The 27,493-nt window shown below is 38.9% G+C and overlaps 1 protein-coding gene across 9 annotated transcripts in view; it reads left to right on the forward strand.

Annotated features, from left to right (window-relative positions):
- Positions 1-27,493, forward strand: part of diaph2 (diaphanous-related formin 2) — a 441,980-nt gene that overhangs the window by 229,884 nt on the left and 184,603 nt on the right. For all 9 annotated transcript variants that reach the window (XM_048176558.1, XM_048176565.1, XM_048176564.1 and 6 more), the window contains 2 exons: positions 11,125-11,223; positions 16,773-16,867. In XM_048176558.1, the coding sequence (XP_048032515.1) occupies positions 11,125-11,223; positions 16,773-16,867 (194 nt within the window). The remainder of the gene's footprint in view (positions 1-11,124; positions 11,224-16,772; positions 16,868-27,493) is intronic.

A 27,493-nucleotide genomic window follows, 5' to 3' on the forward strand; every position in this document is an offset into this window, starting at 1 on the left:
AGATTTAGCCATTCATGCACTAGCCATTCAAGCGTGCAGGGCGAGAAACAAATTTTTGTAATCGCCAGACTACAGTGTACTTGTGTTTATTCAAAGTGGGATCTACTACAATCAGCGCCTGTGTATTAGTGAGCAGTTTTAGAGTCTTCACAGTGAGCAGTTAGCACGAGTTGAAACAAAAAAGGAGATCAAAGCTGAGAGCAGCGTTTAAAGAGATGGCAGCTGTAAGCATTTAAGTGGTAAAGTGCTGGAAAATGTTGTACTTACATGTTGGAGCTATGGTGTGGGATTTCATTTCTTCAGCTCTTTATGGCTCGTAATGGCCATATTCTGGCCACAGTGTTTTAACACAATTGCTTGGTGAAAGCATATCATCATCATCATCATCTCTCGCCTGTCTTTTTATATGGAATGATTCGTTTGCTACCACGCTACATTAAGCTACATTAAGTAGTCTGTTTTCAAACCTCACTTTCAAATGAGACTTTGCACTTTCTTTTGAATGATGCCTCTTTCAATTTCTCTCTCGTTTTTTCTTCTCTAGTTTTTCTGCTTGTCCTTCTCTTTTTCTCTCTCCCTGCATTAGTGTTCCTCTGTTTATTGTTGTATAAGTCAACCAAGACAGCCATCAGCTTGCATATCACCCTGGAAGAAAATTATGGTTATTTTCATAGGATCTCTGTGTTTTGTTCCCATTTTTTCTTCTTCCTCAAATGCAGCACACCTTGCTGAGATCCACAAAGTGCATGTCAGTCAAGGGCACATTACTTCTTTTTCAAGTGGACGTCTGTTGAATTCTCTTCCATATCACCCTGAATGCTCAGTGTATGCATTGACATGAATTGTGCTGAGAGAATGCATAGACCTCTATGTTAAAGACAGATCCAGGCTCGACCCTACTGAATAGATCATGAATCAGCCAAGAGGCAGAGAAGATCATGAACCTGTTGTAAAGCTTGACAGGCTTAGTAAATAAAGCAAAGATAGATTCTGTGTGTGGATACACATAGTCTAACTCAATGCCAGCCTTGCTTCAGCCCTGTGAAGCTGATGAAAAAGCTAAAGGAAAAGCTACTAACAGCGCAAATAGCTTGAGTCTTTGGTCAGACCTTAACCATAGCATAGAATGAATTTTATTTTATTTTATTTTATTTTATTTTAGAAGTTGCATTCCAAATTAACCCAAAAATCTGAGAAACCGCTTTCTGTCTCATTTGAATGGCTATGACTATTTTGATATCACAAATGGAGTTAAGAGCCATTTGATGTGAACCTAGCCTTAGAAGGAGGTGTCATTGTGTGAGGCCAAAGGAAAAGAGACTGAATAAGAGATAACCACACATCTGTCTGATGATAAATGGTGTCTTTTCATTCCCGGGCTTTCACCTCTGTAATTCACGTTTAATTTAGTCTGGCTTTGATGGAGAGCAGAGATCCGGTTAGATCACAGAGCAGCGACTTACAGCGTCACCGTTTAACCACGGCCACTCTTATTCTCTATTGATCCTGACTGCCTTCAAAGAATTCTGTGTGATTCCGTGATCATATTACATGGGCCTTCAAAGTGCACTTCTTCTCCCTTTCTCTACCGGAATGTTGGGGGAGATCTCGAATATATATCTGTTTGGGTTGAATTGTTTCCTGAGCGGAGTCAATAGCTACATTTCCTCTCCTGGAACCAAGTGACCCTAAGGCTTGCTCGTAAAGGTCCGGCTGTAATTTGATGTTGTTTATAGATTTGTTTACTTCAGTATGTGCTCCACTCTTGGATCTACAAAGCCACCATCTCCAGGCACTACAAAAACATTTTGTGATTTTTTTTTCAATTGGATTTCTTAACGTTAGATTGGTGAAAAGGGATAACAGTAAAACTCGTTGAGTGTAATGTCACTCTTCAAAGTGATCAGACTTATGTTTTTGGTCTTGTGGACTATAAACAAGTTTAAAAAATAAAAAAACGTAGCATATTGAAAGATGCTGTGGTCATCGGTGTTGTTTTTGTATTATTTTTATTCTTATTATAGTATATATTAATGTGTTGAATTACCGTTAATTTATTTTTAATAGTTTAATTAGTTTTAGTTTTCTATAACAACACTGGTGAACATAACAGAATCTTCATAGGTTCCTCGTAGACGGTGAGTTTTACAAAGGCAAGCACCGCTAATATATTCTTCAAATGCCAAAATCTTCTTTTTAATATTGCTATTAAACCCAGCAGTATGAGTTTGATTAAAACACTGTGCTGTCTGCTGAAGGGCTTATCTTTCACAAATACTGTAAAAGTACTCCTCTATCTCTCTGTGCTCTCTCTGAGCTACTCTTTTACAAAACAAACAAGAGCAGGAAGTTATGAGCATAAAGCCTCATAACTACATTTACTGGCATAGTTTATACACAATCCAATCCCTGAGTAATCCAGACAGCGGGTAACAGCAGGTCCCATAAACATCTCATAATCCAGCCTGCCGGGGAAGCAGTTGAGCGCACGGTTTGGACGCTGTATGTGTGGACACACTAATTCCAAAGCGAAGCAGGTCACAGCTTACACTTTAAAGTCCTGTCAGCCCAGTAATCACTATCTGAGTCAAACCTGAGATGGCACACAAAGCCGCTACCAGAACGTATGCTCACCCCACGCTCTATCATTATAACTCATTATGCTTGACTAGCTTTTGTCATTAAAGCAAACATTGAGGGCTGTAATCAAAGATAGTCTAAAGGATGTAACTGAGGGATCTGGCTTTTTAGGAAGGCAGATCAGAAATAATTGGCTGTTAGGGAAGTTTGCTTTCTCAAAAGCTGTGCTTACAGACACTTTATCTTTATAGGGACTTCCTGTTTACCATAATTTCTGCTTCTGCATCCACACAAATTGTTCTTTTCTAGAATTCTCCATTGTAGGGAAGGGTTATCTTGTAACCAGAAGAAGTTTTGTGATGAAAGGACTCAGGGTTTGGCTCAAGCCTGCTGCTCCTCTGACCACCCTGAGCATCTGGACCGGGGTCGTCCCATGCAGCGTGAGCCTGAGCCAACGGAGGGCTTTCAAAAACAACAAGCTGCTCTCCCAAATTCCTAGGGCTGCTATCCCTGGCTCTTCCTCACATGAAAATGTTTTTTATAGTGGGTTCTGTTCCTCCTGCCCTCATCTTCCACTTCCCCTCCCCGGATCACCATGCAACTGTCCCAGCTCTTTGATCTACTGCGTATAATGAAACAGATGAGCACAGGCACTCATAATCAACCTGGTTTCTCTCAATGAGGTGAAATGAGTGCATAGGGTGTATTTGGATGCAATTCATGACTTTTTCTGTCTTTTTTTTTTTTTTTATCAGTCTGTGTCTACTTTGGTGTGTCACCTGTCCATGTTAGATGTGAGCTGACTGAGGAATAGTGATGTGGAGGGAACTATGAAAACCTTAATGAAACCACACACAAGCATTCAACGCCTGTCAGGAATTGTTTACTGTTGACAAGTGAATCCGTAGGTCTGTGAAGAGCGGCAATGCATGAATTTCTACTGCAACTGCCTTTGGTGGGATTGTGGAGACTTACAATTACACTGTTCATACCTGCTGTGGATTTGATTCTGACAGATAATTCTCTCTCGCACTAACAAGCGTAATGCCAGGCTGCCTTGAAGGAAAAGTCATTTTAATTATTTTATTTTTTATTGTTATCCCACGGGCAAACTTTGACATTTGCACACACAACATGTGAAGTATTTCCAAAGGCCTCTTCACACCATGGCAGACAAATTGGATCAACTTATCGGTTAACCTTCAAGATAGAAAGAATAATACCCTGCCACATGTTGAAAAAAAAAAAAGTAAACTAAAAAAAAAAAAAAAAAGAGGGTAAAAAAAGCTGTCCTCCACAGGTTCGTATTTGATCCAATGACTATCCCCCCCCCCCCCCCCCACCCTTCAGATTATAGAACGATTCTTTAAAAACTTCCCCAGCCAGGCTTACAACTACCAACACAGCATAGCGGTTGGTCTCAAGGCCACAGATCTCCTTTAGAGAAGACAAACACAACCACACAACCTCAACACCCAGTCCCTGACCACAGGGAGTCATAAGAGACCATGTACCCAGCAGTGGTCCTGCTCATGAGGTTCTGTATTACTAACTATATCTCAGCTCGATTCAGAGTGGGATATGCACAATAAACATGTTGCATAATGTTACATTTTATGTAATATGTCACTGTTCAAATTGTCATTCAAAAGTTTGTTCCTAAATTTAAATGATATTCCGTACATTTTAAGGCCATATAACCAGAGGCTGTTGGATATTTCCATGAGGTTCTATGCAATTTTATGTTGTGTACATACTGTACAACATGAAACTTCTATGTACAATATTTTTCATAATTTATTAATGCAAGTTACTATTCACTTTTGCATATTTAAAATGTGAACAATGTATTAGTATATTAGTATAAATTACATTTTAAAACCGAATGTCATTTTAAAATGTTACTAAATAGTTCCTTGTTTTCTTTAGTGATGCACTCTGGAAAAGGTCAGAGAGAGTTTTATGCAGTAAACCACACTATTACAAGATGGACTGTTGTTGTATTAGGCAATAGATTCTTTCTAGACACTAGAAATGAGCCATTTGTTGGCCATATGCCTCGGGGATGTGCTTTTAGTATAGAATGAAAGTTAGTTTGGTGGTTTAAATGTAATTGGTCAAACTAGCCCTTAAACCAACCATCTCTTCTCATAGCTCATTGGATGAGGGCCTGAATCCAAAGGGCATGGCTGTAAAGCCCTCTGCGGCCAGTTAACAGTCCTGAGGAATGACTCTTCCCACACTCTTTGAACCCTTGAGCTGTCTAGCCAGAAATTAAAGACATTTTTGAGTCTTGGTAATGTAATACTGCAGGTTAGAACCACAACCCATTCATGTTCACACCACCCAGATCGTCTCTAGGACATGATGTATTTCCCCCGCTCATTATTTCGGCACTCCCTCTTTGTTAAATCCAGGTGATATGCATTCTCACAAATGACCTTGCGATAAGACTTAATGTCAGTACGATCCATCGTCTTTCATAGAAGCCTGTTTTCATTTCACACAAATGTGATCGTACAAATTTAATACGAGAGATAACCTATTATCGGCTCTGCACGCTGCAGCTCCATACTATATTAGAGAGCTGTTAGTGCTGCTCTGCCAGATTACCGTATGAATGTGCATGCTAAGTGAGCTCCAAACCAATGAAAGAAGCCATGCTTGAGCAAGTCCCTCTTAGAACGCCACAAAAATCACTTGCGATAATTAAGTGGAGGTTACAGCATTGCTTTGTCATTTGGCCTAAATCCATCAGATGCTTCATGACATGAGTATTTTTGCTCACAGATTGTTGCACTTTGTGTTTCCCACAACCACAGACCACTAAAAACAAAAGTTTTTTCCTGACATGAGGAGGAGGAACAGGGTTTGGCTATCCTCCTGAGCTCTTATCCAAGTCCAGCTGTTAGTTTCTCAGTCTCAGTGTGTGTCTCACTCATAATGAAACTGTTAGAGAGCTAGCTGTTATTTGGGTCAGGCTGTGACCTTTCTAGCCTCTTCTCCACTTAGTCTCCACAGGCGACTAGGAGAACCCAGGGTGAGAATCTGGAGTGTATTAGTGACCTCTGCACCTGGTCATGCTTTGAAAGTCTCTCAGGCATATCACATCGTCCTCAGAGGGAATCAAACTTTACCTGCCGCCCCATCACAATTATCATTAGCGCTAACCTCCCCCTTTTCCCTTGTTATAGTTAAAGATGATGATAATTGCATGGATGGGAGAGCATAGCCTTCTCCCCCAGCTGCTTTTTTTTTTCTTTTCTGTGCTATTCACCTTGAGGTGACACAGATTTGCCTGAGCTCCCCAACACTGTGAAGGTCAAGACTGAGGAAAGGGGCAAGTCATTATTGGAAAGATGCCTCTTACAAACCTGACATCAGAAAGCCGTCAGAGAAAGGCTGAAGTGTACTCATTCAGACAGCTTCCCTTGTATTTATGGCCCACAGACCTGTTTTACATCAGCAATCTCACAGATACTTGAGTTAGAACAGCTCAAATCGCTTCACTAATAAAAATGAATAGCTTCAGACGCTAATTTTACAAACTGCATCATCAAAATGTACTCAGATGTTCCGGCACAAAATCTCCACCTCTAATTTAATGTGTGCGTTAAACTCTCAATGCCAGAATCTTCGTTATGCTGCTCTCAGATTCAATTTGTGTGCGTTTTTTTCCTTATTGATCGCCCTTATCCGATCAATGCAGGTTCACTTGGATGAAAGAAAAAGAAACCGTTTCAGGTTTGTCCCTAAAGGATTTCTTTTTTTTTGAGAGTGTGAGCATGCATTCAAGAGGCTAGATGGTGGGAACGGTGTGGTGGGCTTGTATCCAGGCAATAAATTGGTTGTGGGGTTGAGAAAGAGACCTCTCTTTAGCCTTAGTCACTGAAAAAAAGTCACAGCTGTAATTCTCCAATAAAATAGTGTTTTCAAACCTCAACTGTGTGTTTGGGACGCCTTGTAGATCTGGCTGAAGATGTGGTGAAATTACAAAATCTGTCATTTACACTCCATGACTCTATGTAATTCTAAAACCTGTAAGACTGATTTGCTTCTGTGGCCAATATATTAATAAAAAAAAAAAAAAAAAAAAAAAGTCTGTTTTCTTTTTTTTCCTTGACCCCACTGACTTTGGGCAAAAATAGCTCAAACATTGTTCTTTGTTTGGGAACAGTGTGGGTGTGAGTAAATGATGACAGAATTTTCATTTTTATGTGAACTTTCCTTTTTACCGTTCTCTAATTGTTGAAGATTTTTTTTTTTTTACTCAGGCTTGATTTAATTCCTGAAAGAATTTGTCTCATATTCTGAGTGGCATTGTTCAAGTTTGGACAGTCAGTTTTGCGGAGGTAGATGTGTTAGATTATTCCAGACAGATTGTGCATTCCGACAATGCACTTCCCAGCGGAGAGTCAGACTCCACATTGTCTACTTCATCTGATGCGTTGCCGGGACATTGAGCACATTTTAAGAGGACCTGTCATCAGTGTTTTCAGTCCTCCATTCACCATCTCTAGCTTTATGTCTCCATTGCTGCTCTTGGGTGGATCATTTTGGTCCGGAAGCGAACATGTGGTAGTGTTTAGCTTGCTAATGCTCAAGGCTTTTGCTGCCTGGGGGGAGATATCACATGGACGGCTCCCAGCAGAAGGATTCAAGTCCAGTAAACAATCTCTACGCCCAAATGTGAAGAACTTTGGAAATGAGGAGCTCCCATGGGCTGCCCTCTGTCCAAAAATCACAGAAAGGGCTTGTGTGAACTTGAGTATGTTTTTCTGTTGCTTTTTTTTATTGCTTTTCTTATTGTAAGTTCTATTATTGCTATTGCATTTCACCCGTCTTTGCCGCCAAGAGCTATTCTCTCATCCCTACATATAACAATGTCTGTGGACCCAACACACATGCATGTGATTACATTGGCAGGAGTAATCATGTACTGCTAATGTTTTACTAACATTTTGAAACCACCTTCACCGTGAATACCTCTTGACTTTGTGTTTTCGTTATAATGGATCACATTACTGAAGCATCACTCTGAAATACTGCTGTTTTTATTGCGCTGAAACACCCCACACATAAGCAGTCCTTCACATTCAGTTTATAACAAAAAACACCTGGCTTCTTCTTCATCAATGACTGGCCCACTTATTCATTTTAAAAAAAAAAAATTTTTTTATACATTTTCCTATATTCATCCATGTTATTAATGTCCTACATGTATGCAACATGTTTTGCATCTTTAATTTCTTTTTATAAATGTTTTCATTATTCACAGACACCACCTGTATTCTTTTAACGCTCCAACACCAGCTTACTTTTTGCTGTATTAAACACAAAACTAACAGAAAAGTTTTCATCCACATCAAAATAAACTTTATTTTTCTAGCACTTCATTATAGTGTTTTATGGAAGCAGTTAAGATCTTTGTTTCTTGTTATTCATCTGTGGTGTTAATTGCATTTGCACAAAAAAAAGCAAGCCAACAGACGAAAAGCTCTGTCAGAAATATACAGGGTGGAGTATAATTGAATCAGCAGGCCTACTGCAGATATAAAACAAAGCCTCCCAAACTGTCCACCTTTTCCACCTTAAGTGGAAGTAGCGATGGGCTGAGCTGTGTCTGTTTCTCATTAATCCAGCACCGCTCGGACTGAGGAGGCGCAGGCCTGGCGGGCTTCGGATCTCTAACAGCTGAAGAGCCTGAGGATGTGTTGAGAACATCCTGCTGAGAGCGTGGGCTATCCAGGTGGGAGAGCCAGCTGGTGGAAGGGTGTGACAATGCGCCTAAGGGGGTGGTGGGGGTATCTTAAGCTCCACAATATGGCTGAAAGCTGTTCCCTCACCTGCAGCCCTTCCCCTAAAAAAAATTAAGAAGACCCGTTTTCTGATATTTCATTTTCTCTGGTCTTCATGTTTCTCAGATTTAAGTTGTTTTAGTGAAACACACACAGACTGCACAGCTGATTCTCTTGAGTTGAAACCTACCTGCCACTCCAAGCATTCAGATTTTTTGTGTGTGACCCTATGACATTATACACCACATGTAGGTCTTTGACTTCACTTAATTTGTTAAAAATTTGTTTCAATTTGACTCTAGCTCCATTTTTAATCTGAATTTAATTTAGCCTTTAGTAAATGTTGGGTTTTTAATTAGACATGAATAACACATATTGGTTATATATTAATTTAGATATTTGATTATTTTAGGTATCCCATACTTTTAATTATTTGTTTAATTAGGGACCCGATTTCGCCTACTGCTTGCTCGTACAGAAAGTGTAGTTTGGTTAGTTACTTCCATACAACTTGCTAAAGTCAGTAGTAGACAGAAATAAGAAAGTCTCAGATGACGTTCTTATTGCTCCATTCATTCATTGTGAGCCTTCAGTTTGACCTATCCTGGACACAGATTTGCAATAACATCTATTGAATTGGAATTCTCAAAGAAATTCTCACTTAAATTATGAATTGTGCAAATCCCTGGTATAGACCCATGGTGTCATCATTGTGAGATATATTTGAGACACCCTACCAGCAGGAAAGCACAGCAAGTTTGTAGTAAAAGTCACATTAAATCTTCCATCTTCTAGAGTAGACCATAAATCCACAATTCTGTGATCAGCTTGTGAAATTTATTTAATTATATTTACAATTAATGACTTTTTGGAACTGCAAGTACCATAATTAAATAAATAAATAAATAAATTAAACTTCCAGAAGATCAAACTCTCTTAGTATACTCAGTCACCATCACTTTGAATACAAAACAGACATGCATCAGTACCACAGTCCTATTGATACAACAGCAGAGGGCCTGTAGCCAGCAGCAAATCCACCTGCTTAGGAGATGCTCTTGCTTTGATAGCTCCTTCACATATGCATATTTCTTGGGAGAGGCTTGTTTGTATGCGATTTCCTGGGAGACCTCCATCTTGGGCTTAAATAAATAGCGGAGTTGTGATGATTAGCGCTGAGGTGCGCTCCTACTCCCACAAGCAATCTGCCAAACCTAGACTTCTTCTGTCTTTGTTTTCACCTGAGTATTACCCAGAATCTTTCTCTCTCTCTGTCTCTCTCTCTCTCTCTCTCTCTCTCTCTCTCTCTCTCTCTCCCCCAGGTGGGTCCCAGAGCTACGGCCTTGATTGCTCACTAATTTAGTTAGTTGGTAGTTGACTGTGACAATGGTTTGGCCGAGGATTTTGCTGACATATTATGTCACTCAGGGAGAGGCTCTCTTCAAGCAGACCTCAAAGGAAGCCATTCCCTGGAATACCAGACACACACGCACAGCATTAATGTTGGTTTGGGGCTGTTCCAAGTTGCCTTTCCTCCTGCTCCTTAGGATTACGGAAATAACACAATTATCTCCATGGTTCTGTGCTGTTGACAGAGCAGGCCCTGTGTTTGTCAATAGAAGGCCCGCAAAATCTCCCTTCAATATACCGAGCAGCGCCACAGTCACGCGCCGATGGTCTCTTTAGCACGTCGACTCTAGACGTCTGTCTCTCTGCATGTTTTTTTTTTCTATCTCACCTGTTTCTCTCTATCCCTTTCCATTTTCTCCTACCTCCTTTTTCTCTTCTCATCCCTCCCTTCCTCAATTTTTTTTTTTTTTTTTTATGTCATGCTATAAAAGGGAAGTCTGACATGCATCAGTGTCTTAATTTAATCATGACGCATCTGCCATGATCTAGAGTTTCTGTGTCCTTATGCTTTCCACCTAGGATGTGTTATCGAGGTGCCATATGCATAATTACCCTATAGAGAGGAGTATATGTCATTTTTTTATTGCTACATCAGGAGCTCATAAAAAGTGTGGTCCAAAGCACAGAAGTCATGCTTTTCGGTTTGGTTAGCTATATGACAAGACTATATCTAATATAAAACAGCCTGGTTCATCTGAAACAATGTTTGTTTAGGTCTTTTTATTTTTTATTAGTGGTTCTTTACTACTACCACTTACTTACAACTTGGAAATATTTAATCTGTGAATTGTTATCACTTACTCACATGTCATCTCAAACTCGTATGACTTTGTGGAACACAAATAATATTCTAAAGGATGTTTCTGCTGTTTTGTCCTTACAACAGTCAACAGGGGTCCAAAACTTTCAAGATAAAAAAACAACATAAAGGTAGTGTGAAATGGCTAGAATATAAGTCTCTCATCACAGAAACATATTTTTTTTTTTTTTTTTTTTTTTTTTTTGGTGAAATTAAGCAAGCACCTAGGAACCACCCAGAACACACATAAAAAATAAGCTAAGAACCACTCAGTACACCTGGCATCCTCACAGAGCACATTAGAACTGTGGTGGAAAGCTTTGCATGGGTATTTTCTTAAGTAAATATACAAATTTAGTTATTTTTCCTGTCATCATAGTTCATGCAGTCATTCTGTTTATGCTTGATGTATCAAATGGTAAGCTCTAAATATCTGAACGTCTTCTCATTTTCTCTTTTTCCCGAAAAATTGAGCAGATGCATTTACTGGTTTTGATAATTAATAGTTACCCTCTGGTTCTGTCTCTTTGCTTTCAGTTAAAAAGGACGTGGAAGAAACAGATGACAGGATGACACAATTCAAGAAAAAAGCGAAAGAGCTGCGAATTCTGGATGCCAAGACAGCTCAGAATCTCTGTAAGTTATCAGCATTCCATATCATCTGTGTCCCCTAACACCCAGCCAAGAGCCTCCAGATCTGTGTTTTTTGTTCTTCCTTCCAAAGAAGTTACATTTGTCTCTAAAGAATTGTCTTTTTTATTATTTATTATTATTATTATTTTTTAGGTATTTTTTCTCCATACTAGACTTTCTCTCTACTGAAAGCAGTTAAGGCTGCTGAATCTATAGCCACAATGTTGTCAGGCTTTGACTGACACTTTTCTTCTATTCTCTTCTGTTTGTTTGTTTTCTTGTTCCTACATATCATGTCAACTTTAAAATTCCTCTTATCCTCTTGTATTTTCAAGCAGCATTCTGCAGTATTTGCTCTTCCTGCAACAGGTTTTGAAGATGCTGTTTTTTGATAATGGATTCAACCCGATTCCTCTGATATCAGTTGTACCGTAAACACATAGGAGGATAACAGGAAAAAGGACAACATTTTATTTGTGTCTGCCTCTTCCTCACCAAACGCAAAGCCAAATAGTCCTATAAAACCATTATGTTATTAAGGGACCAGAGTCTGATTTGTACTTTTCCTCACATGTAAATCAAAACCAGTGGTCAGTAATGTATTTATTTAAAAAACAAAAACAAATAATGTAAAAAAAAAATGTTTGTCTATACCCCACTGTCTTGTTTGTCTATACCAACTTGAGTTGTCTATAACAACTCTGTCTCTCTTAAACTGCCACTCTCTTGTCCCCCTCTTGAATCTTTAATGGAAGTGTGTGTGTGTTCTCAGTGTTCTCTGCAGAGTGTCTGCAACTCTTTGGACTCTGATTGATGAAACCAGCATGAGAATGCAATTTTATTCTTCTTTGGAAATGTTGGCTTCTTTGTCTTGGAGAGGAGAGCACCTTAGATATACAATATCACACTTCATGAAATATTCATAGCAAATGCTAAAATAACCAGCCACCTGACTATGTGTCCTACCCATGCTTGTTTTCATCCTAACCGGAAGAGTACTTGGATTCCAATTGAATACATCAATGCAATTTGAATAGAACAAAATGAAGCTCTGAGTCTGGCTACAGTGCTGCTGTTGAAGAACATATTTTAAGCCACACTATCTGAATGTTGGTTTAAAAGAGATAATAGAGATATAACTAGATGTTTACATTTTCAGTAGTTGCTGTTGCAAAGCTCTCTGTAATGATTTTAGGGTGTTGGGCGTGATTGCCCATCTGTGGGCACATACACAAACTAGTTTACACCTGGTGTTTGAATCCGCCTCTTTTGTCCACTTTCAACCACTTCTGTCCTGATCTCTTCGAGGGGAGGGTCTATGGGTAGGCACATGTATGGGCTTCTTCAGAAGTTTTAATTTAATAGGCAAAATAACCGTGTGCAGTTTGCATATGAACGTGACCAGAGACTACGGAAAACATACAGAGAGCATCAGATTCTGTTTCTGCTCTGACAGCCGCAAGACCACGCTGAACACAGAAATGTTCAAAGAACATTGTGCTTAGTATGTTTTTCATCTTCAAACCAAACTTCAGACAAAGTTTAAATCTCATCTGGCTAACTTGCTTCCCATAATGTTCATTGTGTCAGTAGGCGAAGAAAAGGTGGTCTTTTGCAGCTGTTTGACCACATGAACGCCATGAACACAATCCAGTCCGGAAGTGGTCGAAAGTAGACAAGCTCAAAACATTTCAGACCCCTTTTACACTTGTATTTAGCATCATCCACTTGTGATTTGATCGACCAAAACGAAACTTAAAGGGTTAGTTCACCCAAAAATGAAATTTCTGTCACTCATTTCTGTTACTCACCCTCGTTCCAAACCCGTGAGATCTTCGTTCATCTTCGGAACACAAGTGGTTCAACCTTAATGTTATGAAGTGACGAGAATATTTTTTGCGCGCAAAAAACAAAACAAAAATAGCGACTTTATTTAACAAATTTGTCTCTCCTCTGTCATTCTCCTATGCTATTTATGTTCAGCGCTTCCAAGTTCTACATCCGAATGCCGGCTCAGTATTGGCTGACGCTGTTCATGTGAGCCGGCGTTTGGATGTAAACACGGAAGCACTGACCTGTGTTCACTGCATCAACTCCATATAATAATAATAATAATAATAATAATAATAGATTTTATTTATAAAGCGCTTTTCAGCAGAAAGCTCGGTCCCCCATGGTTCGGAGCCTAGTGGTGGGGACATGAAAAAGCAGGTGGCCAGATGATCTGAGGGAGTGAGTGGAGGATTGACAGTCTGACAGGGTAGAGACAAATTTGTTGAACAAAGTTGTTATTTTTGCTTTGTTTTTGTAGTCACGTGGACAACTTTAACAATGTTTTTACTACTTTTCTGGACTTTGAATATGATCAATGAATGTGTAATTTTGTTGCTTTCTATTGAGTATTTCAAAAAAAACAAAAACAAAAAAAACATGGATTTCATCAAAAATATCTTAATTTGTGTTCCAAAGATTAACAAAGGTCTTGCAGGTTTGGAACGACATGAGGGTGAGTACTTAATGACAGAAATGTAATTTTTGGGTGAACTAACCCTTTAATACCAGGTGTAAACAGGTGTCTGTTTGTTTGTCTATCTATCCATAGTCTGGCAGGCAAAACTGTCTCATATACTCTCATTGCTTAGTTGAGCAATAATAATAGATATACTTGTGTCAGTCAGCACTAAGAATGCAGCAAAAGACATACCATTTTCATTATTCTCAGTTATTGTGTCTGAAAGACATCAGGGTCAGGTTTTGTGTGTGTGTGTGTGTGTTCTTGTTTTTGTTTGTTTTTCTCTTCTTCTTCCTTTCCTCTTCTTCTATTAGAGCTGAATCAGATGGAGATGGCCCTAACAGAAAAGATTCCAGTGACAATTCTCTCTTCTTCTCATTCACTCACTTTCTCTTATTTTCACATTCTCATTCTCTTGTGCTCTTTCTCATTTCCGCTAGTTCTTTACCCTGCCTTTGATGCACAACACAAACACACACGCACACACACACGCGCACACACACACACACACGCGCGCACACACACACACACACACACACCACTTCAGGCTTTAGAGTAACTAATGCCAGTACACGAGTGGGAGTGCTGTTACACATTCACTTCAGCCACAAATCTGTCATCTTTCACAGAGAAAGGAAAGGGAGGTGGGACAGGAAAACAGAAAGAGAGAGTGTAAAAGGCACTATTTGAAAGGCTAATGTACAAGATGTGTCTATTTGTTTGTTTGTTTATGTGTTTATTTATTTGGGGCCTTACAGACAAGGCAGGGTTGTTCCAGTGTTGTGGAAATGATCCAAAGTACTTGTGGAGCATACAGTTCTGCTCTTTACTTGGACAGGGAGAGTTACACATACCCCCAGGTGTCCATTGCTGTCTCCCCCTCATGCTGAGAGTACAGTCTGTGGGCTGACTGGACAAAGTCCCCACACTTTCATTGTTTAGCCATTAAATTCTCTGTTTAGGAAAACTTGCTGAGTTCATTGATCCTGGGGACCTATGAGAAATCCTACACACAAACACACACGCACACGCACACACACACACACACATTATCCCACACATCTTTGTAAGTGTAAAGAGGAGCTGAATATTATATGCTACTTTGGACCCTGGGCCCTGGTTGGGCTCTGTGCACAGCTGAAACAATAATCCAGATAAGATGAAGAGGCTGTGAATCTCATAAGTGCAGGAGGAACCGAGCAAACCAGGCAACCACTACATGAAGTCATGCTCCTTTGTTAATGCAGAGATACCCAACAGAGCTCTGTGGTCCATTACCATGTGTAACAATCCCAGCATTCCTATTCTTGGTCCAGCTCCAGAGGAGTCACATCGGCCCTCTGTCAGCATTCTTTTTCAAAAATGTAGCAGACTGCATTTAAAACAACGAGAGTGTTGCTATAAATTATGCCAGTGTGTGGAGGCGGTTTATTATAGATACCGTTTTTATATATATATATATATATATATACATATGGGCCGGAAGGTTTTTTTTTTTTTTTTGCTTTAATGCTTGCAATTTGGAGGACTTGCAGTGTTTTCTGTGTTGAAAAATTCACAAAATGTTACTAAATCCCCAGGCTGATGAGTAGTGGATATGAACGGAAATGAATTATGGGATGCATCTGTCATGGAAAAACTTGTTAGAGGAAAAAGTCAGGATAATTCGCTCACTGTGAATATGTAAATTATGCTAATGAATCAACAGATGAAGCGAAAGCATTTGTCGTCCAATTACATTTTTTTTTGCAGAAATGTGATAAGTTCTGACTGGGGATTGTTAAATTCACCACATTCAGTGGCTAACCATGTGTTTGTTTATTGGCTTGTGATACTCTTGAAGATTGGCTCATCATACTACCGATGGCTGCTTCATTAGCATATCCCTATAGCCAGGCTGTATTGTGTTGTAAGGCTAGTTTTAAAACCTTGTTGTGCATTTTGGCACGTCAAATCTACAATAAGAATTTCTTCCTATACCATTGTATCTGTTTTTTGCCAGATGAGCCCCCTGCTTTGAAATGCCACTGTTTGTTCTACCTTCATCTTCCGAGGGGGAAAAAAAAAAGCAAAAAAAAAAAGCATATAACTCTCTTTTCTCTGAAGAAACCGGCATATTGTCACACGCAGATGGCCGACTAATGAATTGCAGAAAATAGAGCATAGTTTCACAGAGACTCAGTCAATCAGCTGGTGGGAATGGTAGTTTATTAAATCACTGTTCATCAGAAGTTGGACATGTTTCACCTGCACACCAGAGAGCTGGAAGAGGCAGGAGGGCTTTCACAATCATTTTCTGATGCAGTTCAGAAAGCAATGGAGAAATCTGACCAAATAAAATACTGATTTTTACTCACATATAATCTTCAGTATATCCACTCAGCTCTACATTCCCATCAAACATTTGCTAAAATAGCAGAGAGGTAGGTGGTACAAAACATGAGCGACCCCTTGAATAATTTTGTACTATTATAATTTGCCAGAGCAAAATTAGGTTCTGCTCAACATTGTTTCCAGACACCACTGGAAAACTCTTCACTGTTTTAATCGATGTAAATGTTAAGGTAATTTTAACCTCAATGCAGTAACTGCTTCAGACATAAATGTACAATTATGTTCGGTCCCCCACTGATGTGCTTTAAACTGCGCACTATGAGCTATATGCTATAATTACAGAGCATTCTTTCCCTAGGAGCGGTGGAGGTTATCAAATTCAACTGTTTGGTAAATTCCACCTGTGGTTCCCTGCATTTCATCCTAGGAGAAAGTTCAAGATGTTGAGTCATTGTCATGTGTTAGGACCCCAAATCTGAGGCTATTTTAGCTGCTTTTATTGCTGCCAGAAAATTGTTTCTCTTTCACTTCCAATTGCCCCGAAGTGGAACAAATACTCTAACAGTGTTTTACCAACCACCTGAGAAGTTGACGTTGTCCCTTGGTCATTTCTGAACTCTGTTGAACTCTAACACGATAAACTAGAGGGCCAGAAAATGACTCCATCTTTTCTTTTCTTTCATTTTTTTTTTTTCTCTCCAAACAGCAATTTTCCTGGGATCATTCCGGCTGCCTTATGAAGAGATCCGGGATATTGTGCTGCAGGTGGATGAGGAGAGGCTAAGTGAAGCACTAATCCAGGTGAGTTGTGTGTGCATAGGCACTTTCATATAATGTAGCTTGATCCATCATTTGAAGCCCTTATCCGCTCACAGGGCAATGAGTGAAATGCAAACACATCCTGGTGAAAATCCAGTCAGGTCCTGCATAAAAAATAAAATAAAATAATAATAATAATAAAATAATAAATAAATAGCAATAGTGCACACTTACTGCACAAATGCACAAAATAACAGTGTTTAATAATTTCAAAATTCTTAAAAAAGTATTTTATTATTTCTATTTATTGATGTTTTCATTTTAAAGGTGGGATTTTGAATAGTATGGAAGGCATTTTCTCCCAATTTTAAATGAATGAATTAAATGTTAAAAATGAGAATTAAAACCAGATTAAACATTTCATTTTAGAAAACTGTGACCAAAATATGTGACGAAATTGAAGATCTATCTATCTATCTATGGTCTGTCTGTCTGTCTGTCTACAAACATTTAGTTTTCATTAATGACAAATATCTTGGATATCCCGTAGTGAGTGATTGAGTGTGTGTGTGAACTTTTGGCATGATGAAACCTCTATGCAGATAAATCTGTTTTGTGAATGCCAGACATCCATGGGAATTTTCTGAATAGCATTTGTAAAAACGTCCTACGTTTGTCTTTGCTCAGAGATTTGTCATGCCTACAGATGACTGTGTGCATTTGAAAGGCTTCATTAAAGAGACGTCTTTGATGCCAGGCAGTGCTTTGTGTACAATATTCTGTCTGCTCTCATTCACCAGGCCAGTAGAAGATCCACTTTCACTCTCTCATAATAGCTGCTTTGGGACAGGACTTGGCAAAACTCCTGCCGCCCCACCCTCCCTCCCACTGCCCTTTGTCTTACAGGCAAGATTGATGATCCTTCAGGAAGCTCTTCACGCCCTGACTGTCTCAGTGGTTTTTGTTAATCTTAAACGTGGTAATTGCAAATGGCATGTGTTTCCTGAACTAAAGATACCTCAGCTGTCTATGAAAGAGTTGATCTCATTTACATTAGACCACCCTTTGCCTCTAACCTTCAAAGTGGCTTTTTCACCACTGTGAATTAGGTGGATTTGAAAGTGTCAACTCAGTTTCACATTTGACAGCCTGCTGTCTATCTCAGACACAGTGTTGGGTAAGTTACTTAAAAAAAAAAAATTAATTACTAATTACATTATCAAAGTTGTATTTAAAATACTTTTCTAATTACTCTGTCTGAAAAGTAATTTAATTACTCAATAAGTAATTCAACTCATTACTAATTAATTCTTAAAATCCCTATAAAGCTTGACCGGATAGACAATAGAAAGGAAACACTTTTAATAATTTAAATATGAATCAAACATGGAAGAGTTTAGCCTTGTATAGCTTTTTAAAACATTTTAGCTATATTAAAACATACTATAATACTTAATTTTTTTTTTTTAGTAACAAATAGGGATGTCACGATACCAAAAAATCTAGTAGTCGGTACCGATACCACCAAAAGTTCACAATACTCGATACCAAAGTCGATACCACGGTAAAAATATTTAAAGATACAAATAAAACAATGTTAGGCCTATATATTTTTTCAGGTAAGTCTAATAGTAGTAAGTAAAAACACCACAGAAATTGAATAATCAAATACCTCTGCATAGCCATAACTGTATAGATTAAATATAGATTAATCCTTATTAAAGCTTTTCTTTTGTTGTTTGATTATCATTTATAATACAGACAGCCAATAGTAGACAGTAGCATGTTTTATAGACTGCTGTCACTAAGACCTAATGGACGGAGACAATATGCTGTTACACATGCTGTTCACATTCGCATAACCAACTCGAATATATGCCAAGACGGGCATTTTGACATAATTGTGTGTGAGTATTTGAACGTTTAAGTGTAATAAACCGCAAAAATCTGACACTCGCGAGAGGCGGCTATGTGTGCGCGCTTTGGTTGAGAGCGCACTGACTGAAGACCGGCTCTCAGAGAGTTTTTTCTCCCTAAGACATAGCTTACATTTTACCGTAATGCCTACCTGTGTCAAAAAAGTGAAGTTATTGGAATATTTCCATTCTGCAAAACAGCCACTCGCTTCTGCCGACATCTTCAGACAGCAACTACACAGTCAACTGGTGCGAAGTTGCGAACTCACGTGCAACTCACTACAGCTAACAATTTTAAAGAGGCAGCGTAGCACTTTTACCTTTAGATGACAAATTTAGGTTTTAAATTCAATATTGATTTATACAGAACTAATTTACAGTATACAACGCAAGTACATTATAAGTAAAAGTAATTAGATTACCTAAAAATGAACTTACTTAGTAACGTGTTACACCCAACACTGCTCAGAGACCACTTTAGGGACTTGTGACTTTTATTATAGCTGGTTGCTCCTCGGGTTATTGGGCCATGTCTAATGCTGCCTTCATGTGCTATCGGAAATTTGATAAATCCCACTGAATTACGTGATTACGAGCTCATCGCATTCAAGTTTCGAAATGGAAGGACGTTCATGTGCAATTTGAACCTAGGAAACTCGTATTCACAATAATTCCAAGAGCACATGAAAGCAGCATAAGTGCCAGGATTCATCTGTGTGGTCTGTTGGTTTTTTTGTTCTATATACTGTAGATGAGGGATTTTTGTTGTTTTCTCTCTGCATTTTTTTCTCCTTGCTCTTCTTTGAAAGCTGGAGAAAGGTGGAGGAGATAAAGAATATTTAGATGTCCTGGTCCACATTGGCCCTTCTTGGCTGTTACTGGGAGCAGAGATGACCTTTAATTGCCAGGTGGTTTGGGCTGGGTGTGTGGAAGCCTGAACTGAGGTGACAGTCCTGTCGCTCTTTACAGAAGCAGAAGAGCTAAAGTGATGACCTTTTCCCACATTCAGCTGCGCTTTATAGAGGAGATTCATCTGTCAGGTCTGCACACCTCCTTCCCTTGTCTCTATTCTCAGTTTCATCATTCGTTCTCTCTATGCCTCTCTCTCTCTCACTTGCCCAAACCCACCCCCTCACATTTATAACCTTCATCGCCCCATCGTCATCCCTGAAACTCAAATAGCCGTGGCATGATATCCTCATCCTTGAGGGGAAGGTAATGCACAGGTCCAGTTTTATGTCCTTACACAGTAATGGTATAGGCTTTTTAGTGGCTCTCTGGCATGACAGTAATGACTCAGTCGTGCCGACGGGATGTTGGCAGAGGTTTGTGGGTAAGCTTGAAGCCGCAGACAGACGTGCCTCTGAACCACTCAAGCAATATGGATAGATAGAGTTCTGGGTATTGTTCTTTTTCATTTTTCTTTATCCTAGGGTAAGTTCACAGTGGTTGCTGCTCTACTTTGACATCATTCACACTGCGTCAAGGAAATGTCAAGATGGCCAGATGAATGTAAATTTCCCAATGGTCACACTCTTGATTCAGATTGGTTGTTAGATAGAATGTATGTGGAAGAAATGAGAATGGTCTCGAAAGTCATGTTCAATATTGCTTCTAAATAAACATGGATTGTGTTCTATAGTCTCAATATTTGATAAGAAAGTTATTGGAAATGAACTCAAGTTCAAAAGGTAACATATATAACAAGTGGAGGATATAATTGTAAAGGCACATACAGTACACACTAGAGAACAGATAGGGATTTATAATTTGATCTATAATTTGAATTCGGATTGTTGGCAATATGAATTTTGGCACTTTGGCTGTGGTCACATAACAAATGTCACTTTCATAAACCCTTTTATTTTACCCCTACATCCTTGCGGTGTACAGTCGCTATTAAAATCAAAGGATTCACAGTATAACTTACAGTAAGTGTAGGTGCCCATAAGAGAAGAAAATTCAATTTTGCGTGTAATGTAAGTGATGTCTCGGTGAGGGCAGCAAGTGTTGCTAAACAGTCACCTACAGATGCAATGGAGCTGATTGGTTCAGTGTACTCCATCCTACACTTACAATACTCCTCTAGCTCCATCTGATCATGCGAGCGACGCACAGATCTGTAAACCCCAGCAGGCTTGCCGGGGTGTAGCATCCATACAGTAGGCGTGTGAAGCCTCTCATCTAACGCTTGCCTGCACAGCCAAGCACTCAGACACTTACTTTCCATTGTCTGGAGAAAAATGCAATGCCGCACTCAGCCGTTCTCTCTCGCTCTCTTTCTTTCTTTCTCTGACAGGAATGAGGCTTAGACTCTCTTTTATTTTTATTTTTGACTCTGTCCCTCTTTTCCATTTTTTTTTTTTAAGTTCTTCTTGCATTGTGGATGTCATTCCACATTTTCCCATCACACAAGCAAAGAATCGTCATCCCAGTGACAACAAAGAGCCTGCAAAACAATCAGATAAAAAGCATTTATTATAGTCACTGGTCCAGTCAAAGGTCCGCATGAAAACGGCATACATGTTGATAAAGACGTTCTGCCCCATTGTAGAGGTGTGACACAGAAGAGAAAGAGACTGAAGACTGGACACGTGCAAAAGAGACCAAGGTCTAAACGCTGGCATTGTGTTCTCACCCCTCGTTTTCGTTTTTAGGACGCCTGCTTTACAGCCCCAAGAAGCCAGGCTTTTACTCTGCATCAAGCTTTTATATTACTGCACATCAGAGTTCAGCAGCTGCACCCTCCTTACCCCATATGAAATGTGTGAAGATAAGTCTGAAGGTTTTTTTTTTTGTTTTTTGTTTTTGGATACAGCTAAATCTCTGTAATCAGTTCAGACGATAATTAGAGAAACAAACACGGGATTTCTCATTTAAGTTTGCATTCTCCAGTGGTGCCTTAATCTTTCAAAGAACCCTCCTGCAGCCCTCTGGGAAGACTGTAATGCAGGGATAGTGTTTTTTGGTTCAATGCCCTTGTACCACTGATGCCAAAAGCACAGTAAAGCCAAAAGCCAAAACAATGCAGATATCATTAATAAGCTCTCAAAGGCTCTGGCCCTCTCTGAAATAATGCACCAGTGGCATTATAGTTTGCTGAGAATAGGACAATAGACAGACAGACCACACTTCAATGTAATGCAATATGATGACAAACAAAGTAACAGGTTAGCCCTGATAAAGGAAGGGAATGCTGATGGATAAACAAGGATTTTGTCAACAGTTTTCTCGGGAGAAGAGTTCTATAGAAAAGTCTCACTGCCCAATCGCTATTCTCATGGATGAATGTTTCTTATTCTTACTCGCTCACACTCCACACGAGTGTTGTACTTAGGCACTGTGCTGGCCTGGAGCAAAACTTTATCTTGGAATTCTAATAAGCTTTTCTATCTACATCATATTCAAGATGGACTCAACCTTTGTACTCTTTGTATAGTGCTATCAACAGGGAGCTATGTAATGAACACTAATAGCTTTCATTTGAAAATGACCCACTGCACATCTCTCTTATAACCTCACATGCTTTCATTACGGCAGGGCTAACTTCAGCTCAGTTAATGCGTGTAATGAAAGGCCAGTTATTCACAGGAAATAGTACTGTGGGCTTTGATACGTATTTTGTGGTTTTGAGTGATCTTTTTTTTCTTTTTTTTTTTTTTTTACTTTAAACTGAACTAAAAATATCAGCAATTCTATTATTGGCCAATTTGTTAACTGTAACATTTAAGTCACGGCCCGATAAAGTGCTGTTAATTGTTATCCAGGTTTCTTCTCTCATTAGGTTCACAGATATGTGTAAATGTAACTCGCTTCGTGCTTGCTGCATGTTGGAAGTGGAGCAATTTAACAGTCATATGCATGCAGCTTTGATTTTGCATACCTTGATGTGTAATAGAAATCTATGCATAACTTAAAGGCAGGGTAGGTAAGAAATTTTGTTCCAAATTTGTTTAAACTTTCTATATATATACATATAAAAAGAGTATAAAAATCGAGTGACTCTAGACCGTTTAATCTGTATTAAACACAGCTCATTATTTCCATCCGGGACGAAACATAGGATTGGCTTAGGTGGCTGTCACTCTCTCGCAACCATGGCAACCACCCTTTTGCCACACATGACCTGCCCACTTGCGCGCGCACGTTTGATTTGGGGAATTCAAGAGGCATGGATCCTAGGAATACCAAAACAATGGCAGAGAAACAGCAAGCAAAATTCACAGTACCGGCCTATGCAGTTAGTGAAGGCAAACCAGGCAAAAAAGGAAGACAGTAACAGTACAAGAAAAGGCAATGAACAAAAAGTCTTTGGATAAACAAAGAAATAAAACGCGAGTTAATATCGGCGTGGCTCTCCAGCGATGGCGAGAACTGAGGGAACTCAAGGGGCTGAAAAGTGACTCCTTGATGGCTTTATTTCTGCTGGACAGGTAAATCTTTCTTTTTGTATTTTGATCATACATATTTTTTTGTTTATTTTTTCATGAAGCATGTGTCATTAGCACACGTAGCTGCGTAATATAGCTAACATAACATTACTTAGCGAGCCGTAGTAGAGACGATAAATAATGATAGCTATAGTGTTGAATTGTGCATAATTTTACCCTCTGTCTAACTCTTTTACCATGTTCACCTGTAAGTTTACCTGCACGTTTTTTTCGCCTTTGTTTTGTTTTTATATTCTCTACCTATGTTTACTGATGTCTTTATCTTGTATCTGTGTGTGTCGTACACACTTTGTTGTATGTGTGTGTTATTATTTTGTGTCTGCAATGCAGTTGTGAGTTGATATTTGAGTGTATGTTCCTCTGTTGATCTGTAGAACAACGTATATGTTATGAATCTTACACGAAATTCATCTTCATCACAGTGTAAATGATGGTAATGGAAAAACGTGTATCATGCAACCTGTTTTTAGCTTTGCCTTTATAGATAACTAGCGAATCAAAAAATATATATTTTAAACTTTACCAATATCAATATGCTAGCTTGATAGTGAGTACTAAAATACTTCTTGTTTGTTTATCTTCATAATTATAAAGTTATTTTTATTACATGTGATTCTGACATGATGTCACTACATGCACTGTGCTCCTTCCTCTCCGCTCGTCTCAGGTAAATAATGCGTCTTCCAGCTCAGTGGTCGGAGTCGCACGTTCATGCGTTTTGGGGGCGTGGCTTTGGAAGGAGCCCAGAAGGGAGGGGGTGGAGTGAATGGAAATAATGAGCTGTCTTTAAAACAGTCATGAGAGGTCTACAGACACTCGATTTTTATACTTTCTTTTTCAGAGTACTTACATTTTAATTATGTATTGATATATAAATAAAGTTTAAACAAATTTTGAAAAAAAGTTTTTTATACATTTTTTTTACCTACCCTGCCTTTAAAGATAAACAATTAAGGATTTTATATTTCTATTCATATATTCTCTACTGTATTCTATATTGTCCACTATCTTTATATATATAGAGAACATTATATAGAATATATAGAACATTAATTTATTGATTGACAGATTTACTTTTGACAGTAGCCAATTATTTGTTTATTCATTCAGTCCCCAAACTCTAAGGGTGTGTTCACACTTGTCATGTTTGGTTCGATGAAAACGAACCCTGGTGCGATTGCTCTGTTAGTGCGTTTCATTTGAACACGTTCATGTGTGAACGCTGCCATCCGAACCCTGGTACGCACCAAACAAGTGGACTGAGACCGCTGAAAAGGTGGGTCTCGGTTCGCTACCAAACTAACTCTGGTGCGGTTGATATATAAACGCAACACGGACCAAAGACATGTAAACACTCAACAAGCATGTATACCTCAGCACACAGCATTGTTTTGAATGTTCAGTAAGTTCCGTCTCAAAATATGCATTATGTCATAAAATCCGACCAGTCAGGTTGTGAATGTATCCCTATGCCTTTAGGTTTGGTACCAAACAAACCAAACTACAAGTGTGAACGCACCCTAAAATGTTTATATATGAGAATAAATATGGTTCCTTTTTTTATATTGATTAACAGAAAAACGAATCAAGTGAAAATCTTTCTGCAAATCAGTCAGAATTGACTTTCAGTTATTACATATTATTTATGTATTTTTCAAATGCTGTGACAGCAAGAAAGAAAGAAAGAAAAAGGGCCCAAGTGAGTACTGTTAGTCCATGTGGTCATACACAAGATTAGTCATGTACAGTACAGACATCATTAACACAGACTGAAAACAAGATTTTTTTTCTCATTTCACTTTCAACACTGCTTGTCAGTCTCCCCTGTTTCATGTACTCAACTTGACCAGGACTGTGTCTGCTAGCCACTGTGGAAAGTCCTCATCTTCTCACAAATAGGGCTTTCAAGCATAGAAGATACATATGCTGCATGACTTTTCATTGTGTGATGTGGTGGGATACATTTTTTTTTTTTTAACTTGTGGGATGAGGTCAAACGGATTTTACGGGAACTCCAGAAGCACGTCACACAGACTCAGCTGTCTATTTAACAATCAAGTTCTCCCCAGATACCAGTGACATCATTACTTACGATGGGTCATTGCATCGACTTAACCACAGATCGGTGTCAACCCTGTGTTTCTGTAATTATATATCATAGGCTATTTCCTGAGAGAGTTGAGATGTATTAAGAATGGAAAACTGCTCCATTTTGAGCATTTCCTTGCCACATTAGTATGCCCCTGCAGTACCTTATCGTTGTTATGAATTATGCCAATCATTCCTTAGGATTCATCCCCATTGACCGCTAGACTACTGCAAAGGAAATGTACTAATGTAACATGTACCTTTTTGCAATTCAGTATTCAAAGAAACTTCATTCTTCCCATTTTTCTCATTTTAGCACCTCATGTATTTTTGATCCCTGAGTTGATAAGATGGAAATGTGCAATGCTCGATCCTGTTTCACTCCTTCCTTGTGAGGTATTCTTTATGAGTCCCTTTGGTCAGAATACTTTTCAGACTGCAGATTTTTCATTCATACGCCTACGCTGGACTGCATAACTTAAGGCCTTTTTTTAAGCCTTGTTTGCATTCAGTAGTAATATTAATAAATAGTAAATCATGACAAAATATTAGTGCTATCTTATGATTTGTGATGTTAATCTCATATCATTAAAGACTTAAGAATGCTTAAAGATGACACTTTTTATGTTAAGTGATTTTTTAGTTACAGTCATTCCCATACCCCCCCCACCCCCCAATTTTCCTTCTGGTGAAAATGTTTGAAAAATGTGTTTGATAAAATGATGCACAGACATTTACTAAATGTACCTTTACACAAAGAAAAAAAAAATCAGAACCTGATTATTAAATAGTCTGTCCTTGAGGTCTCTTTTTGTTACACTCAAAGCATCATAATGGCAGCTAATAAAGTATGCAGCTCAATGAATAATGTGTAACGATGACAAATAACCACACTCTCTGTCCAGCGTGATACGGCACCACAGCGTTAGAGATGACAGTACTGCATTCTTGAGTTCTTAGGAATCTGGCATCGCATTAATAGCTTATTAGGGTGATGTAAGGTAGTGTCCTTGACTGAAATCTTCATAGCTTTTTCTGAGAAGCCAGTTGTCCATCCTGGCGTATGCATTGTCAGCTCTCCCGCTGCGCCTTCACCTCAGTTCAGCTATGGCCTTCTCAGCATGCTTGTGGATGGCCGTGCCTGTTAGTTTCGTGTTTGCCCTTGCTTGTTATTATTGTTTATCTTGTTTGTCAATCACCCGGATCGTCTGCTATTCCGGCATTGCCTTCATACATATTCATGAGCCCTCATTACCTGGCTCAATGGTTGGTTGCGGGGCATGGCGACTGTGCCAGCTTTTGTTCTCGAGACTAACAACAGGTGACTGGAGCAGCCTGTGTATTGTTACTTGTCGTTTGCATATTGAGAAAAGTACATTCAGGACAGGACGAGAAGTACAGAGGTGTGCCAGGCTTCCAGATTAACGTCTAAGCAGTAAAGACTGTTCACCCCCTTGTGTTTAATTGAAGCTTGGTTTTGGCTCAGAGCTGCTAGGCTCCTCTGCATGAAATGCAAATTCCATAGCACAGCATCATTGTGTAATGCTGATCAAGTGAAGTGATTACAATTTAAAATATTTATTTTCTGTTTTAATAAAATTTACGGTGTAATTTATTCCTGTAATGGCAAAGTCGTCAGCATCACATGATCCTTTGGAAATCATTCTAATTAAAAAAAAAAAAAAAAAAAAAAAAATGAGATACACACACACAAAATGTAGCTGACTGCTCAGGTGTTCATGCTCTTCATATTCTGGAAAAAAAGAGTCAAAGACAAAATTAATGTCATGGTAGGTCTGTCAGCTTTGCCAGCTCTATTGCTCACCAACCCAAATATAATCCTTTTTTTTTTTTTTTTTTTTTTTTTTTTTTCTCATTTAGTTTAATGCGATTTTGGAATCTGTCATCCCAGGTTTGTCGCCTGTCAGTCGCCAACTGTGGTTAGAGACTGTGACAGTCTGAGGTGTTGATTTAGTGGAGTAGAGATCCTTTTCGAATCTGTCAGAGTGCGACTCTCTAGATTAGCTTAATGCCAACTGCACAACCCTCTAATGTGTCGCATGTTGTGCCCATTGAGGAAAATTAGCCTCCTGAGTGACTGTCTGTGCTGCATCTGTCTGTCTGTAAGACTGCCACTATTTAGGTCTTCACACCTCACCTCAAACAGCCATTGTTGTTATTCCTTAAAATGCCTGTTTTATTAAAATCATTGC

The sequence above is a fragment of the Megalobrama amblycephala genome, linkage group LG23 (genome assembly GCF_018812025.1).
Source record: "Megalobrama amblycephala isolate DHTTF-2021 linkage group LG23, ASM1881202v1, whole genome shotgun sequence".
Lineage (NCBI taxonomy): Eukaryota > Metazoa > Chordata > Actinopteri > Cypriniformes > Xenocyprididae > Megalobrama > Megalobrama amblycephala.